The sequence below is a fragment of the Pelodiscus sinensis genome, chromosome 2 (assembly GCF_049634645.1).
Source record: "Pelodiscus sinensis isolate JC-2024 chromosome 2, ASM4963464v1, whole genome shotgun sequence".
Lineage (NCBI taxonomy): Eukaryota > Metazoa > Chordata > Testudines > Trionychidae > Pelodiscus > Pelodiscus sinensis.
In genome coordinates, this window is record NC_134712.1 from 215,247,810 (window position 1) to 215,263,840 (window position 16,031).

A 16,031-nucleotide genomic window follows, 5' to 3' on the forward strand; every position below is an offset into this window, starting at 1 on the left:
TAGACTGAGCATGTAAAACAGTATATTCCCAAGCAAAATCCCAATTTCAAGCACTTTCCTTTATAGCTTTAGTGCGTGTAGGTAAGTAATAAACAATACCTACCCCCCCCATATGAAGAAATTACATATTTGTTTTAGAAAACGTACTAAATAACTGAAGAATACTATTCATTTCACACAGCTAAACAACAATTTCCTTATTGTGTCCCATTTCTTGTAATGTGTGAAAGACAGGATTCCAGATTTGCTTTCGAAATAAGAAGGTTCAATTGATAGTAGAATAGAGTCAGAACTATGAAGTCAAGTTCAATCTCATGAGGACTGTGTTCTTGAGAAAACCACACATTTAGCATCCACTCAGATGTCCACAAACAGTGAGTAAATATCCAAAAACTGATTATCTCCTTTAATTATGTTATACTTCTGAAGTCTGTAAAATACGAAGTTTCTCTTTCTGATATTCTTCTTTCTCCTTCTCTGCTTCTTCATCTAATGATTTTCTTATGCAGGTTTTTAGCTCCTCTATTCCTTCTCCTGTATGTGCCGACACCGGGATAATATCTTTAAAGTCTATGGTACTCTGTGGAAGCATCTCTTTCTCCACTAAATGTAAAGAGTCTGAAATGGAACATATTTATAGTTACTACACAATATTTTACAATACCATAAGGTGCTGATAAAAATTTGCCTAATTGGGACTTTAGTTGTATTTTAGAAAATAAAATACCATAATATCCTTTTATACTGGGACTAAATTTGCAGTCTTTCAAAATTTATTTTAATGATTTCAAAGAGACCGTTTCAGAACAGAAATATTTGCAATAGCAGTTTTATTTTTGTATTATAATTCTCTTGCACTCAGAAATTGAGATTACAGCCTGCACCTCTCAGAGAAGGCACAGAACTTGTGTGTGAGCGTTCCTTCCTCAATTCTGATGCTAGAGCAATTCTTCTATAATTCAGACAGTTGTGGGGGTCTACCGCAAATACAACAGCCTCCCTCAGGTTGCCCAGAATCTCTTCAGCACCATTCCTGATGACTCCTCCATGTCAGGGTCTGGAAAGTGGCCCTCAGACAACCTTACTCTCTTCTAATATGCTTGTGGAATTCTTCCCCACCTGGAACCAGGGCTTTAAGGCATTTTCCAGGCTGTTCCTCCAGTCTAAGGGTGAACACTAATTTTTGATGGAAGGGACACCACTCCAAGATATCGGAAAGTGGTCAAGGGCTGCACTTTTCTATGGAGTTGGTGTGGGATCCGGGATAGAGGTTGGGTATAGAAGGGCACTTGGGTTAACGGGTTGGGGTGCAGGAGAGGCTCAGGGGTCTGAGAGGGAGTTAGGTGAAGGAGGGGGGAGTGACATGGGGCAGGCATTAGTGTGTGGGATCCAGGCTGGCTAAGGGTTGAGAAGAGTCTAGCCTGGAAGAGGAGTGCAGGGCCTGGGAGGGAATGGGGTGCCAGAAGCAGGCTCTGGCAGGGAGGCACTTACCTAAGTAGCCAGCAGCATTCTCAGGCAGGCTTCCCTGCCTGCCAGCAGCCCTAGATTACTCTGTTTCATGTGGCTCTTTGCATTGGAAGAGGAAGGGGGAGAGGCTTCAAGTGTTACCTCTGCCCCTAGCAAAATCTTTCCAGTTTCCAGCCAATGGGAGCTGAGAGATTTTACTGGTGATGGGGCCAGTGTGTGAAGCCTCCCCACTTCCTGCAGTGTAGAGAGCCACAGGGAGCAGCCAACCGCTTTAAGTGGTGCTGCTCCCTGCCACAAGAGCAGAATGCAGGCCAGATTATAAAGCTTGGCAGGCTGTATCTGGTCCACAGGCTGTATCTTGCCCAACTCTGCTCCAGCCTAAAAGGACTGGACATGGGATGAGGATCTCAGCTTGTCTTGTTGTCCTGAGATTTTTGCCTATTCTAACACCAAAACCATCGGACACTATTATTCAACCCTAGAATATGATCCCTAAAATGTAGGAACAGACTAGCTTTAATCTTTACTTTAAATAATTAATTAGATGATCTAATAAGATTTATTCAATTTCCAACATCTGCTTGTCAACTCAGAATTATCACAATTGTGAATTTACTATAGGTTGGACCTCCCTCGTCTGGCACCCTCAGGCCTGACTGGTCCTGGATGAGAGATTTTGCTGGACCAGGGAAGGTAATTTCTGGACCCCCTGCTCCCAGCCTCCCCCTACGGCCCAACCCGCAGGCCTCCTAGCCAATGCCCCACCTTTTGCTGGTCCTGCTGCTATGATGAACCCACTGGGCAGCCATCGTTGCCGTGGCTCCGGGACCCGCCAGGCAACCACGTGTCTCTCCCAACCCCACTGGGCAGACATGCTGTCACGTGCTGGATGGCACCACTATCAGCTTGCTGAGGGACTCTTGCCACTGGCCCTCCACTGGGATTCAATGGTCCATGCTGGACCACGGATGTTGCCAGACCATCCTGGTGAAGAGAGTTTCAACCTATAGTACTTTTGCCCACTACGTATGTCCCAAGTGAGCTAACTTGTGTAGTGGGCTTTATAGTACTGAGACAACAGCTGACTGGACAAATTTATGATCTCATATTGAAAAGATTTAGGATGAAATCTTGGCCTAACTGAGGTCCATGGGAGTTTCACCATGGACATCAGTGGAGCCAGTATGTGATACTGAGCAAGAAAGTGTTAAGCAACTAGCAGGATGTGAGATTCAAATTCAACTTTTAAAGACATTAGAAAAACATGAAAGTGGTAATTAGGGCCATTCCTTATTGTGAGCTAATAAAGCATTGTTAGAGACACTAGAACTCTGAAATGTAAACTTTTATAATTTAAGAGTCAGAAGACTGCAACTATACGTGTATGTTTACCTATATCTTTGTTAGATGTTGGCAGCATAGCCAGGTTAGTTTGCAGATGATAAGCTTTTCATCCTATTAGGGATGTTATCAAGTAGTCCACTACCCCATAAACAGTGGAGTATAGACTACTTGCTCTCTCCCCCCTCCCGCTGCCTCTATGAAAGGCAGCAAGGGTGGAGGGGGACAGGAGCTGGTGAGAGCCGGCTTAAAAGACAGTTCCCCCCAAGCACTGTCTTTGTGGTGTTGCCTGCCCCCATCCCTGCTGCCTCTATTAGCGGGGAGCTGGCACCCTGGGGACAGGGACTGCTGCCGCCAAGCAGTACCTGTTGCCGGCAGACAGGGCTGGCTGCTGCGAATAGGCTGCTGGACCAAGTGCGAGCTGGGACTGAACAGTCCCGACTTGCGCTGGTCCAGGATGCTGCGACTCTGCATTTTAAGTGTAGTAAGAGCTCAGCAGCTTTTACTACATTTCAAATGCAGAGCTGCAGCGTGGGTGGGTCCCACTGCTCAGTCCCAACTTGAGCCAGCTCCCGGTGCAACCCCCACTGCGGCTCTGCAGAGCAGCCCTTATCAACTAATCATGTAATCAATATAATATAGCATCCTTACGTCCCATCAGTTACTATGTTCTATATGATTCACAATTCAAACGGGAATATTAACATTTAGCTGAAACTTGGATGAAATAGCTTTGTCCATACTTCTCTTTGAAGTTTTTAGTAAACTTTGGATGTATCTTTGGATGGCCTCATGCTCATTAAAGCAACTAATAGCCTATTGTGACACAGAGCCAGAAAGGGCTACAAAATTAGCAGGCTAAAAGGTCCAGAGTCAATCTTTAGAAATATATTAATAGATGTTTGTGTTTACATATATAGTTAGGAACTATTTGATTACATCGTTAACCTCTATCACTGTATACTGTTAATTCAGCAATCAAAAGGAGATACTAACATTTTAATGAACTCTAAATATAGTGTAGATGGTATCATGAGCTTTCGTGGGCACAGTCCACTTCCTCAGATGACCAGAGTTTACCCACATTTGAAGAAGTGGGCTGTGCTCACGAAAACTAATACCACCATTTACATGTTCTGTTAGTCTATAAAGTGCTACCAGACCATTTGTTGTTTTTTAAGTTTATGCTATACAGACTAACTCGTTTAAATATAGTGATATCTCTGCCTTGATTTCTCTTTGAAGCAAACCATGTACAAACGGTGGGAAATAGGCAATTGCCTTACTTTAATCAATGTTGCTAATTATCAGTGATGTTTAAGAAACAGGAGGTTACGTCAAAGACACTACTGTTCACCCAAGGACTGCACATAGTTATGAAGCTGTTTGAAAAAATGTATTCAGGGTTTTTGGGACATGATCCCATCATCACAAATCTGCTTATGCTTCATCGGGGGAAGCCAGAGCTATGAGACTGAGGTCTCCAGCTTTATTCTGGGTCACCCAGATATTGAACATCAGACTGAATCTTTGGACTAATTCTGAAAGTACTCTTTGCAACTCAGCAGCTCACCAGCTTTACTCTGAAACTGACCTCAGAACTCTATCCATGTCTGTATAATAATCTCTTAAGCAATACTTTTTCTTTTTTAATAAATCTTAGTTCAGTTAGTAAGAATTGGCTGTAAGCATTTATTTGGGCAAGAACTGGTATTCATTGATCTGACAGCTAATATGTTCAATCCTTTGGGATTGGTAGAACTTTTCATATGATGAACAATATTTTAATAGTCATCATACTGACTTGGTTGTCTAGGTGGAAGCAAAGACTGACTTCCTTTAAGGGAACTATGTTTTTGGCTTCTGAGTAAACAAAGTATTGTAGAAGCTGTTTTAGAAAGAACTCTAGGGCCTGATGTTTTCATCTCAGACTTGCTTAAGCTTGAGTCACTAGACTGAGTTCTCTAACACCAGTTTGTATTACCCTGCTATTTCTCATGAAAATTTAGAGAGACTCTACATGGATAGCTAATTGAATTATAACCTATGGAACTGATTTTGAAAGAATATTCGGCCACTCAACAGCTCACCATCTTTATAATGAAGTTTACATAAGAAATTTACTCACATCTGTATGCATAATGATCTTTTAACCATAATCACTCTTTTTTCAAAGCATGTACTTGGGTAAGATTTGAAATAGTAATTGGACTAATGAGAAATGTGTCTGATCTTTTGGTACTGGTAAAAATTTATGCTGACATTTTCAGTAATCCTCACCATATCTGACTTGGGTGTCTGGGTGGCAGCCTATGGCTGGATTGTTTTAACTGAATATTGTTTTTGGATTCTGGGTAAGATGCTGGCTTGTTGAATCTAATTATTAGAATAAGCACCAATTTTAGGAATTATCTGCTCTGCTGTTTGCCCTGATTGATCAATCCCAATCTAACCCCTCCAGCCACCAGAATCGCACTTTACAATTATTGACCTTTTATAAATGAAGTTTTCATATAAATTGTGTAGTGTATACCCACCCTTTTGTGAAACTTGAGAGTTCTTACTTACGTCAGTCAGGATCCTAGAGTTTAGAAATGTGTACTGCAAAGAGCAATCAGCCAAAAAAGAGGAAAGCGGGAGGCCTCAAACTTTCTAAATAAATTTCAGGTAAAAATGAATACCATCTCTGCTTATTGTATACAGGCAGTCCCCGACTTACGTGGATCTGACTTACGTTGGATCCCTACATACAAACGGGGCTTTTCTCGGTGCGGAGGACACAGGCGGCAGGACCGCCCAGACGTGCCGCGGTCCCGCCGCCCGCGTCCTCCGCGCCGAGAAAAGCCGCTCCGCATCTCCCCGGGCTGCTGAGGGAACCCCCGAGCAGACCAGGGAGACGCGGATCAAAGCCATGGCAAGAAAAGCCGCTCCGCGTCTCCCTGGTCTGCTGGGCGGGGCCCCCTAGCAGACCCGGGAGACGCAGAGCAAAGCCACGGAGAACGTGGGCGTCGGGGCCAGTCCCGCCGCCCGCATCCTCCGTGGCTTAGCTCCGCGTCTCTGGGGTCTGCTGCGGGGGGGACGGGGGACCCTCAGCAAACCAGGGAGACGCGGAGCGGCTTTTCTTGCCGCAGAGGACAGGGGTGGCGGGACCGCCCGCGTCCTCCGTGGCGAGGAATGCCTGCGCCCCCCCAGCAGACCAGGCTTTTCTCGCTGATGCCTGGGGTAGAGTAGCTGGGGCGCTGCCGGGTTGGTCCAGCAGCGCCGCTCCTCGGCACTACTGGACCAACCCGGCAGCACCCCAGCTGCTCTGCCCCAGGCATCCCCAAGTCAGCCGCTGTTGAAACTGATCAGCGGCTGATTCCAGGAAGCCCGGGGCAGAGCAGCTCTGCTCGGGCTTCCTGTAGTCAGCCGCTGGTCAGTTTCAACAGCGGCTGAATCTGGACACCAGTTCCGACTTGCATAAAAATTCAACTTAAGAACAAACCTACAGTCCCTATCTTGTATATAACCCAGGGACTGCCTGTAGTTCAGCATATCATCAAGTAATATATACGTCTATAAATATTTACAAAATATAATCTATTTATTATAAATAAGAGGCTACTATGCATTAGATGAGTTTACCTTGAGGATTCTGTAGTTGTTTCATAAGTTCATTCAAGCTATTTTGTGCATTAGGCAAATCCATTTTATTAACAGCAAGAAGTGCAGGCTTTGTCCGAAGCTCTTCTTTATATAACTCCAGCTCCTTAAAACAAAGTGAGTTTGCTTTTGTTTGAACTTCAAAACATTTTTTCTGGTTTTATGTTTTCCTCTTTCATTTGTGTAACTGTCTGAAGAATTAGTATTTATTACAGCACTGAAATCTACCAATGTGCTCAAGGCTGATGAATTCACTCTGCTTAACAGAAGTAGTATTTATCATTGAGAATGTCATTTAAATGCATTTACTGTACATATGCAGCCTGTACAACTGCAATTCTTTCTTTTGCAAGGGGGAATGACAGATTTGTTCTTTTTAGTCACATCTATATTATCACATAGACACATCTACTTATTTCCTGAAGTTACTGGTCAGAAACCTCTCAAGACTTATCTTCACAGCTTGACTTGGTATACTTAAATTATTGCACTCAAGCTAGCCTACTTACCTTCTAAACTGGGCTTGTCCTTGCGGTATAGTGGTATACACTGTTCAGGCATGAATTCTAATGCACACCAATATGTTGCATGCTTTTTGGCCCAGCATGGTCTACACAGGCCAGAAAGTGTGAAACACATGAGTGTACATTAGAATGCACATCCAACAGTGTATGCTGCTGCTGCACCATGTAGACACAGCCCATTGGAGTTAGAGTAATTGGGTGAATTGCTGTAATTGATGGGTTGTATCCCCTCCTGCATTATTAGCTCAAGCATCACTATTGGAGAAGGGGCATCAGAGTTTTTGCGCCCACCATTTTGATTTTTCCTCTGAGGCTGTTGTCAGCCCCTCTGTCATTATACTCAGGAAAGGTGGGAAAAGAAAGGGCAAGAAAAGTGGGATCTCCTGAGCCTAATATAAGCCCTCTTGTCGCTGGGCATAAGGGGCAAGGGCTCTCTGCAATTCTGCAGGGCTGGAGCAGCAGCTTGACTGTGACCCCTTCAGGCAGTTAAGAAATGCTGTCGGCTCAATAGGACACCAGAGGCAGGGGCCTGGTTGCTTGCCTATTATGGAGGGATTAGAGAGAGAAAGCAAGAGAGAGACACAGACACTGAATGACTGACTCTCAAGTGGTGGAGTTACCCAGTTTCCCACACCCAGTAATGGTAACAGGCACAGAGTATATTTTTATCTAGGTCTAGGGCTAAGGAAGTCAGATTCTTGAGGCATACTCACAAGCTTGTCATTTGCCTTCCTTGTTCACATTCTACACATGACAAGTCAAAAAGAGAAGACAATCAACTGCCCCCTCCACTGCCTGTCTGAGAGCTACGAGTGACGTGCTATCCTGAGTTCCCTCTTAATATGCCTCCTGTTCTTGTGGCATCTTTCTACCTTGTCTCTGACCATCAAGAGCATGGTGGGATGATCCCTTCCTCATTGTACTGGCCCAGTTTTGTTACCTGTATTTTGGGTTCTGGCTTCATGCCACTGCTTTGTTTTTGACAACTGGATTTTCTATTTTGTTTGCCAGTTCTATTAGTTTTGGCAGAGTATTGACTAAAGCTGGTATTTGTTAGACCAGGTACCCTGTAGTGTCCTTCATATTTGACTTATAGCTGGTGATAAAGACATGGTATAGGTGGAGATCCTGAGCTTAGGGCCCTTTTGATCCTGGTGCTTAGGCCCAATTAAGTCTTTTCCCAACATCAGTAGAGCTTCAACCTACCCCCCTGATAAAGTAGTTATTTTGAGCTTAAGCACCACTTAATTTGAGCTAGATGTATGTGAGTAAAGGAGTGGAGTTAGGGGGTAACATTCTAGTTATAACTCAAGCCAATTGTGCTATGAAGACTCAACCTCTTCTGAGACAAAGCTTTAAGCAACAACATTTTTAGGATATGAAATTGGACAGATTATGACTCTTAAGTGTCATGACATATAATCACAGGAGTTCTTATATCAAACTATCATCCCCAACAGTGAATCATTGGACACTAGAATAAGATGAAACAGAAAAAAAATATTAGAAGACACAGAAAACAGGGGTTAGTGAAAGTGATTGAAAACTCAACTCCATCTAAAAAAATATATATATAGCCGCTGCTGGCTATTTTAATAAAGTGGGGATAATTGAAGAATGCAGGATAGGCCTTAAGACTCTGCATATGGCTCCCAGAAGGCAATGGGATTTTGCAAAGTTGAAGACTGGTATCTCATTAAACTCCTGAGTCTCAGGCTGTGTCTACTCTTAAAAATTAGAGATCGACCTAGTTACATCATTCAGGGCTGTGAAAAAAGGTTTCACATCCAGTGCATCATAGTTAGGCTGACCTAGTCCATGGCGTAGGTGCAGCTTGGTCAACAAAAGAATTATTTTGTTGACCTAGATGCCACCTCTTAGAAAGGTGGACTAACTATGTCAATGGAAAGCCTCCTTCCTGTTGATGTAGGAAGAATCTGCACTATGGCACTATATTGGTCACATACATTTACTTCAGTTACTTCATGGTTTGGATAGAGCTCAAGCCAGGGATTTAGCAGATAGCTTGATCTTCAGGAGCATCTCCTTACCAATGCAGCAAAAATTAATGAGGAAACAACTGTCTAAAATTTTGTCATCTGCCTTAAATAAATCTAGAAAGTTCCAAGCCTTTTAAGATTAATTCTTTTTACTAGCAATCAACCACACTGGATCCTCTATCTATAATTTACAGGCAGTCCCCAGGTTACGCGGATCCGACTTATATCGGATCCATACTTACGAATGAAGCTTTTCTCGCGTCCTCCAGGGCGAGAAAAGCTGCTCCGCGTCTCCCTCGTCTTCTGGGGGGGAGGAGGGGCCCAGCTGCCCCCCAACAGACCAGGGAGACGCAGAGCAAAGCCGCGGAGGATGCGGGCGGCGGGACCGCCCAGATGCGCCGCGGTCCCGCTGCCTGGGTCCTCCGCGGCTTTGCTCCATGTCTCCCTCCCCCAGCTCCCCTCCCCAGCAGACCAGGGAGACACGGAGCAAAGCCGCGGAGGATGCGGGTGGCGGAACCGCGGCGCGTCTCTGTCCCGCCGTCCGCGTCTCCCTGGTCTGCTGGGGGGGAAGGGGGGATGCACAGCTAGTGCACCCTCCCCCCCCAGCAGACCTGGCTTTTCTCGCGGACGCCTGTGGTAGAGCAGCTGGGGCGCTGCCGGTTGGTCCCGCAGCGCCGCTCCTCGGCGCTACTGGACCAACCTGGCAGCACCCCAGCTGCTCTGCCCCAGGCGTCCTGATTCAGCCGCTGCTGGTCAGTTTCAGCAGCGGCTGAATCAGGACGCGTGGGGCAGAGCAGCTGGGGTGCTGCTGGGTTGGTCCAGTAGCGCCGAGGTGCGGCACTGCGGGGACCTACCCGGCAGCGCCCCAGCTCCTCTGTCCCAGGCGTCCAGATTCAGCTGCTGTTGAAACTGATCAGCGGCTGATTCCAGGACACCTGAGGCAGAGAAACTCTGCCTCGGGCTTCCTGTAGTCAGCCGCTGGTTAGTTTCAGCAGCGGCTGAATCTGGACACCAATTCCGACTTACATACAAATTCAACTTAAGAACAGACCTACAGTCCCTATCTTGTACGTAACCCGGGGACTGCCTGTAATCTACTAAAGTCATCTTAAACATGTTAACTTTTCTTTCTTCACATCTACACAGTATTAGAGACAACTTTTAAAGGGAAGTTACCTGTGTTAGAAGCAATATAGTTTCAAAAGCTGTTCTGAATCGAGTTTTTGAAGATAGCCGAAATCCAGAGACATCAACCTAAAATGAATTAGTGTTATAGAAAATGCATGATTTTAAAAACCCACACCCCACCACTCAAACACTACCATTTTTCAGAATATCTCAAGTCTAAGAATGGCTTTTTGGTCTCTTTTAAGGGGATCTTGTTGCACAACGGCTACCTAACATCTGAGCTGTGCTAGGAATCATTGCTTGCTATTGAGTCAGAGGCAATCTTTATAAAAACCGCTGATTTATTTAGGTATCTCTATGGCCTTCATCAACATAACATCCATCAGTGGTATATTTACATTCTGCTTACAATAGAATCTAGAGTAAAATAATACATGACAATTATGAACAGTATTCTCTCTGAAAGCCAGCTGCAATAAAACCTTAGGAATTTATGTTTACAGGATAGTAAATGTAAAGCTAAATAGAATAAAAAACTAAAATTAACAGGTTATTTAAATTACAGTATTTACTTACAACAAAGAGAAGCTGTTTGGTTCTTTCGATGTGCTTAAGGAATTTGTGCCCCATTCCTCTGTTTGCATGTGCACCTTCAATCAAACCTGGGAGATCAGCTACTGAGATCTAGGAAGTTAAATGAAGATTTGTCAGAGAAAAATGGTACAGTAATTTAAAAATCAACACCTCAAATAACCACATACAAGAACAAACAAACGTATTCTGGGAGTGCCTATGTTATTAGGATCTTCTTTTATAGCTACTTATTCCTAAGAATTGTCACAAGTGGGGAGAACCAGCTCACTGTCATCAGGAGTCTGCTTAGCAAAGGGCTATATACATTTTGGCTGTTCTCCTGAAGCAGCATTCCTGGGGTTGAGCAATCTACAATAGAACCCCATTCATCTGACCCTCCATTGCCCAGCTTTTCATGTTCGTGGGACAACCAGCTAACCAGATCCAGCAACTATTCTCCAGTATGATGGAGTTTGGGCTGTTAGCATGGCACTACCGCACTCTACTTTTATACGTTTCCGCCCTATCAATTAAACCAGGTTACTTACACAAGCAAATAAGAATTTGATTGCTGGTATCTGATAACTGACATTGTACAAGAAAAAAAAGTCATTCCTGGGAATGTGGTGTTATCCATGTGGTAGAGGATGTGCCATTGAAAATAAATTACTAATTCCTGGCAGATTAGCTCCTTTTCAGGATTAAAAACGTGTTATTTGCCACAAAAAGCTATCTTGCTTTGATTTCTTCTCTAAATTATTAAAGTTGCCAATTTAATGTGCCAATTCACATTTTGCCTTTAGATGCATCACAATTCCTACTGTGATCTTTCCAGAGGTTGTTAGATGGTGTTGCAGCACTGCACTTTCCCACTCTCTGGTTTTCCCAGGTTTTTGATGATCTGATCTGGCAAACTGGGTTCTGCTGTATACATTTACTAATTCTCAGCAATCTAGGGCTTCAAACATATCTGACACCTACCAACCAGAGGCTGATATAAAGGACAAATATCTAACAAGAGTCCAGAGCCAGGACCTGGTAGGAATCCCTGTACTCTTACCTTTCCCAGCAACTGATGACTAGGTTTTCTATTAAGTTGCCCCAATATCTTGCTGGGGACTGCCACCCACATTCACCTTTATACTGGCCTCTGGCTAGTAGGTGTTTGCTAAATATGCCAGACCCCGCTTCAGGATTCTGCATCTAAAAAAACATGGAAATACATTCAAAGGCTAGAGAGTGTTAACGACATCCACTAAACAATCCATGGAAAGTAACTGTACAGGAAAAAGCTATTCTCCAGTATGATGGAGTTTGGGCTATTAGCATAGCACTACCGCACCCTACTTTTATACGTTTCCACCCTATCAATTAAACCAAGTTACTTACACAAGCAAAGAAGAAGCTCTTGCTGGCAACTGATAACTGACATTGTAGGAAAAAAAGTCACCCCTGGGAATGTGGTGTTATCCATTTGATAGAGGATGTGCCATTGAAAGTAAGTTACTAATTCCTGGCAGATTAGCTCCTTTGCAGGATTAAAAACATATGTTATTTGCAGCAAAAGGTTATCTTGTTTTGATTTCTTCTCTAAATTATTAAAGTTGCCAATTTAATGTGCCAATTCAAGTTTTGCCTTTAGATGCGTCCACAATTCCTACTGAGGATTGTGCATGTCCATGGAAGGGTAAATTTTTGCTCTTCTCTATTCATCCCTATGACTCTCCCAATATTATGTACAGATATTCTATGGGATTTTCAGTAACCAGGATAGGGTAGTCCAAATTTATGCAGATAAAATGAATGTCTGTATACCCTGAAAATCTGGGCCTGCCAGATTTATTTGCTTTATAATGTTCATTTCATAAACTATTTTAAAAAATAACAATATGCTAGTGTAGCCAGACACAAACCCCATCTTGGTTTTCCACGAACCCCATCTTGTCCCCCCGCCCCCAGAGAGCAAGAGAAAGGCAGTCAGCCTTTGATGCCCTGGGAACGCAGGTGTGCTGCCTGTCCCTGACTCTACCATAAACAGAAACCAGACAGTAAATGGGCTAGCTGACGACCCGGGGCCTCCCGTCGCCCTGATGGCTAGTACCAGTAATTGACAGGCCTGCACTGTCCCAGGAGAGGAATCTTCGCCCATCACATACCAGAGGTGCCCATTGTCTGCATTTTTCCCAGGTGTAAATTATGCTTTGCACCCTTCGTGGGAAACTTGGTGTTCAAAGCCATTTTTCCTAATTGGCCACTTGAGACCAGGAAGAAGCCTACATGACCCAAGGGGTATAAAAGAGGTTCAGCAGCCCACCCCATTTGAGCTCCAATCATCTATACCTGCTGGCAGGTATTCATAGAATCATAGAATAATAGGACTGGAAGGGACCTCGAGAGGTCATCGAATCCAGCCCCCCGCCCTCAAGACAGGACCACGCTCCGTCTACACCATCCCTGACAGATGTCTATCTAACCTGTTCTTAAATATCTCCAGAGAGGGAGATTCCACCACCTCCCTTGGCAATTTATTCCAATATTTCACCACCCTGACAGTTAGGAATTTTTTCCTATTGTCCAATCTAAACCTCCCCTGCTGCACTTTAAGCCCATTACTCCTTGTCCTGTCCTCAGAAACCAAGAGGAACAAATTTTCTCCTTCCTCCTTGTGACACCCTTTTAGATATTTGAAAACCGCTATCATGTCCCCCCTTAATCTTCTTTTTTCCAAACTAAACAAGCCCAGTTCATGAAGCCTGGCTTCATAGGTCATGTTCTCTAAACCTTTAATCATTCTTGTCGCTCTTCTCTGTACCCTTTCCAATTTCTCCACATCTTTCTTGAAATGTGGCGCCCAGAACTGGACACAGTACTCCAGCTGAGGCCTAACTAGTGCAGAGTAGAGCGGCAGAATGACTTCACGAGTTTTGCTTACAACACACCTGTTGATACAACCTAAAATCATATTTGCTTTTTTTGCAACAGCATCACACTGTTGACTCATATTCAACTTGTGGTCCACTATGACCCCTAGATCCCTTTCCGCCATGCTCCTTCCTAGACAGTCGCTTCCCATCTTGTATGTATGGAACTGATTGTTCCTTCCTAAGTGGAGCACTTTGCATTTCTCTTTATTAAACCTCATCCTGTTTACCTCTGACCATTTCTCTAACTTGCTAAGGTCATTTTGAATTATGTCCCTATCCTCCAAAGAAGTTGCAACCCCACCCAGTTTGGTATCATCTGCAAACTTAATAAGCGTACTCTCTATCCCAATATCTACATCATTGATGAAGATATTGAACAGTACGGGTCCCAAAACAGACCCTTGAGGAACTCCACTTGCTATCCCTTTCCAGCAGGATTTAGAACCGTTAACAACAACTCTCTGACTACGGTTATCCAGCCAATTATGCACCCACCTTATCGTGGCCCTATCTAAGTTATATTTGCCTAGTTTATCAATAAGAATATCATGCGAGACCGTATCAAATGCCTTACTAAAGTCTAGGTATATGACATCCACCACTTCTCCCTTATCCACAAGGCTCGTTATCTTATCTTATCTTATTGATTGTCTCCCGAGGTCTGTGGGACGCCCAACCTCGCCCTACTTCTTCCCGAGGGATTGAGAGAAAGACGCTGGCCACGCCAAGTCTGGAACGCAGGGGTGAGAATATATACCTGCTAGGTGTCTATTTTGCATGCATTTAATAAGAGCTCAGAGAACCAAAAGGGTTGCATGGTACCTATAAGTGACTTATTAGTGTAATTTCTGTCCTGTCCTTTGTAGTGGCTATGTTATCTGTAACACAGTAGTAGCATTTAACAACTAAGTTTACCCTGTAACAATAAAATAGTAACTGTTTAAGCTTTAACCTGACTCCTTCAGTTGCTGTAACAGAACCAAGCACAATTTAAAAGAACTTCAGCTGGTCATAAGGGACTCACTGCCCTGACCGTCGGCTGACAGCTAGGGACTAAAAACTAACTATATTTAGTTGCCCATTTAAAATCGCCATCTCCCAGCTATATATAAATTAACAATTTCCATGAACAAACAAAAAAAGTATTAACATTAGAAGTGTTAGAAATCATTTCAATAATTGTATAACCACTAAAATTCTTACATGATTATTCAGTGCCCGTCTCCCTCCCCCCCCCAAAGGGTGGGTGGTCAGACAATGAGCTCCCAGCCCCAATGAGCCCCGTCATCCTGCGCTGCTGCTTCTACATCAGAGGCAACAGTGTGGGGTGGTGGGTGGGAACTGGTCCACGAGGGGCGCTGGCTTAAAAACTGCAGAGCGGGTACCCGGTAGGCTACAGGTGAGGAGCTGCTTCCAGGGACTGGGACACATCCCTAAAACAAATTTCGTTTAAAACTGAAGCAACCATGGAGCAAAAACCTTAATTTATTTTTCATGTAATGCAACAGTTTGACCTGAAAAATCAAAATTCTTTGCTTTTCCTGTATTTCCTCAAACAAACAAACAAAACAAACAAAAACAATAAACTGTAGATAAATCTTTAGTATTCTACTATTTAATAAAAACCCAAGAAATTACACATGGCACTGGGGTGTCATTTAATTCTTGATCCTGGCATAGTGCGCCTCACCCTCATGAAGTCAGTAGGCGTTGGTGGGTGCACAGGAATTCTCTGCTCCTCACAGGACACATTACTTGTGAACCTTAGACACTAAAATAACATACCAAAAACTCATATGTTGAAATGTCAAGGGCAATTTATCAGTTAATTCTATTTGTATCAACTACTTTGAAAGTAGGAAACAAAATAGACATGCTATATATTTGCTCATATTAACAAAGATCATTTTTGAAGAGGCATGAAGTGATTAATTACTAAAAATATGTATTTTAATTTTTCCAACCCTTTAACAGTGACGTGTTGATGTCAGCTGCCAGAGAGAAACAGCTGATACAGAAGTACCATATTTAAGTTCTCATTCAATTCATGGTAGTAACATTCAATTTAAACAAAGAATAAAGTGCTACTGCTGAGTCTTGGTTTTTTCTGTTTTTGAAAGGGGAAAAAAAAAGCTCTTTCTTTTCACACCTGAGAAATTTGCTGTTGTGGTTAAGTCATCAGAAATCTTTGATGAACATCTTTAATAATGGAAGGACAAGCATAAATACTGTCTCCATAATTTTTACACCAAAGATTCACACTTGCAAAAGCAAAATCTGTCAATGTTCTACATGAACATGGGGCCTGATCCTGCATTAGAATCAAGCGGCACAGAACCCTGAAGTAATTGGGATTGCACAATGGGACCTTCACATCAAACCGAAGTTAACACATTTGAGATCAGAATACAGAATTAAAGACCAGGGAAAGA

At 43.5% G+C, this 16,031-nt stretch overlaps 1 protein-coding gene across 1 annotated transcript in view; it reads right to left on the reverse strand.

The window, feature by feature from the left end:
• Positions 1 to 40: 40 nt before the first annotated feature.
• Positions 41 to 16,031, reverse strand: part of GTPBP10 (GTP binding protein 10) — a 29,320-nt gene continuing 13,329 nt past the window's right edge. Inside the window, exons 7-10 of the mRNA XM_075922400.1 lie at positions 10,679 to 10,786; positions 10,151 to 10,228; positions 6,433 to 6,556; positions 41 to 618 (exon numbers count right to left, since the gene is read on the reverse strand). Coding sequence (XP_075778515.1) covers positions 416 to 618; positions 6,433 to 6,556; positions 10,151 to 10,228; positions 10,679 to 10,786 — 513 coding nt within the window. The 3' untranslated portion in view covers positions 41 to 415. The remainder of the gene's footprint in view (positions 619 to 6,432; positions 6,557 to 10,150; positions 10,229 to 10,678; positions 10,787 to 16,031) is intronic.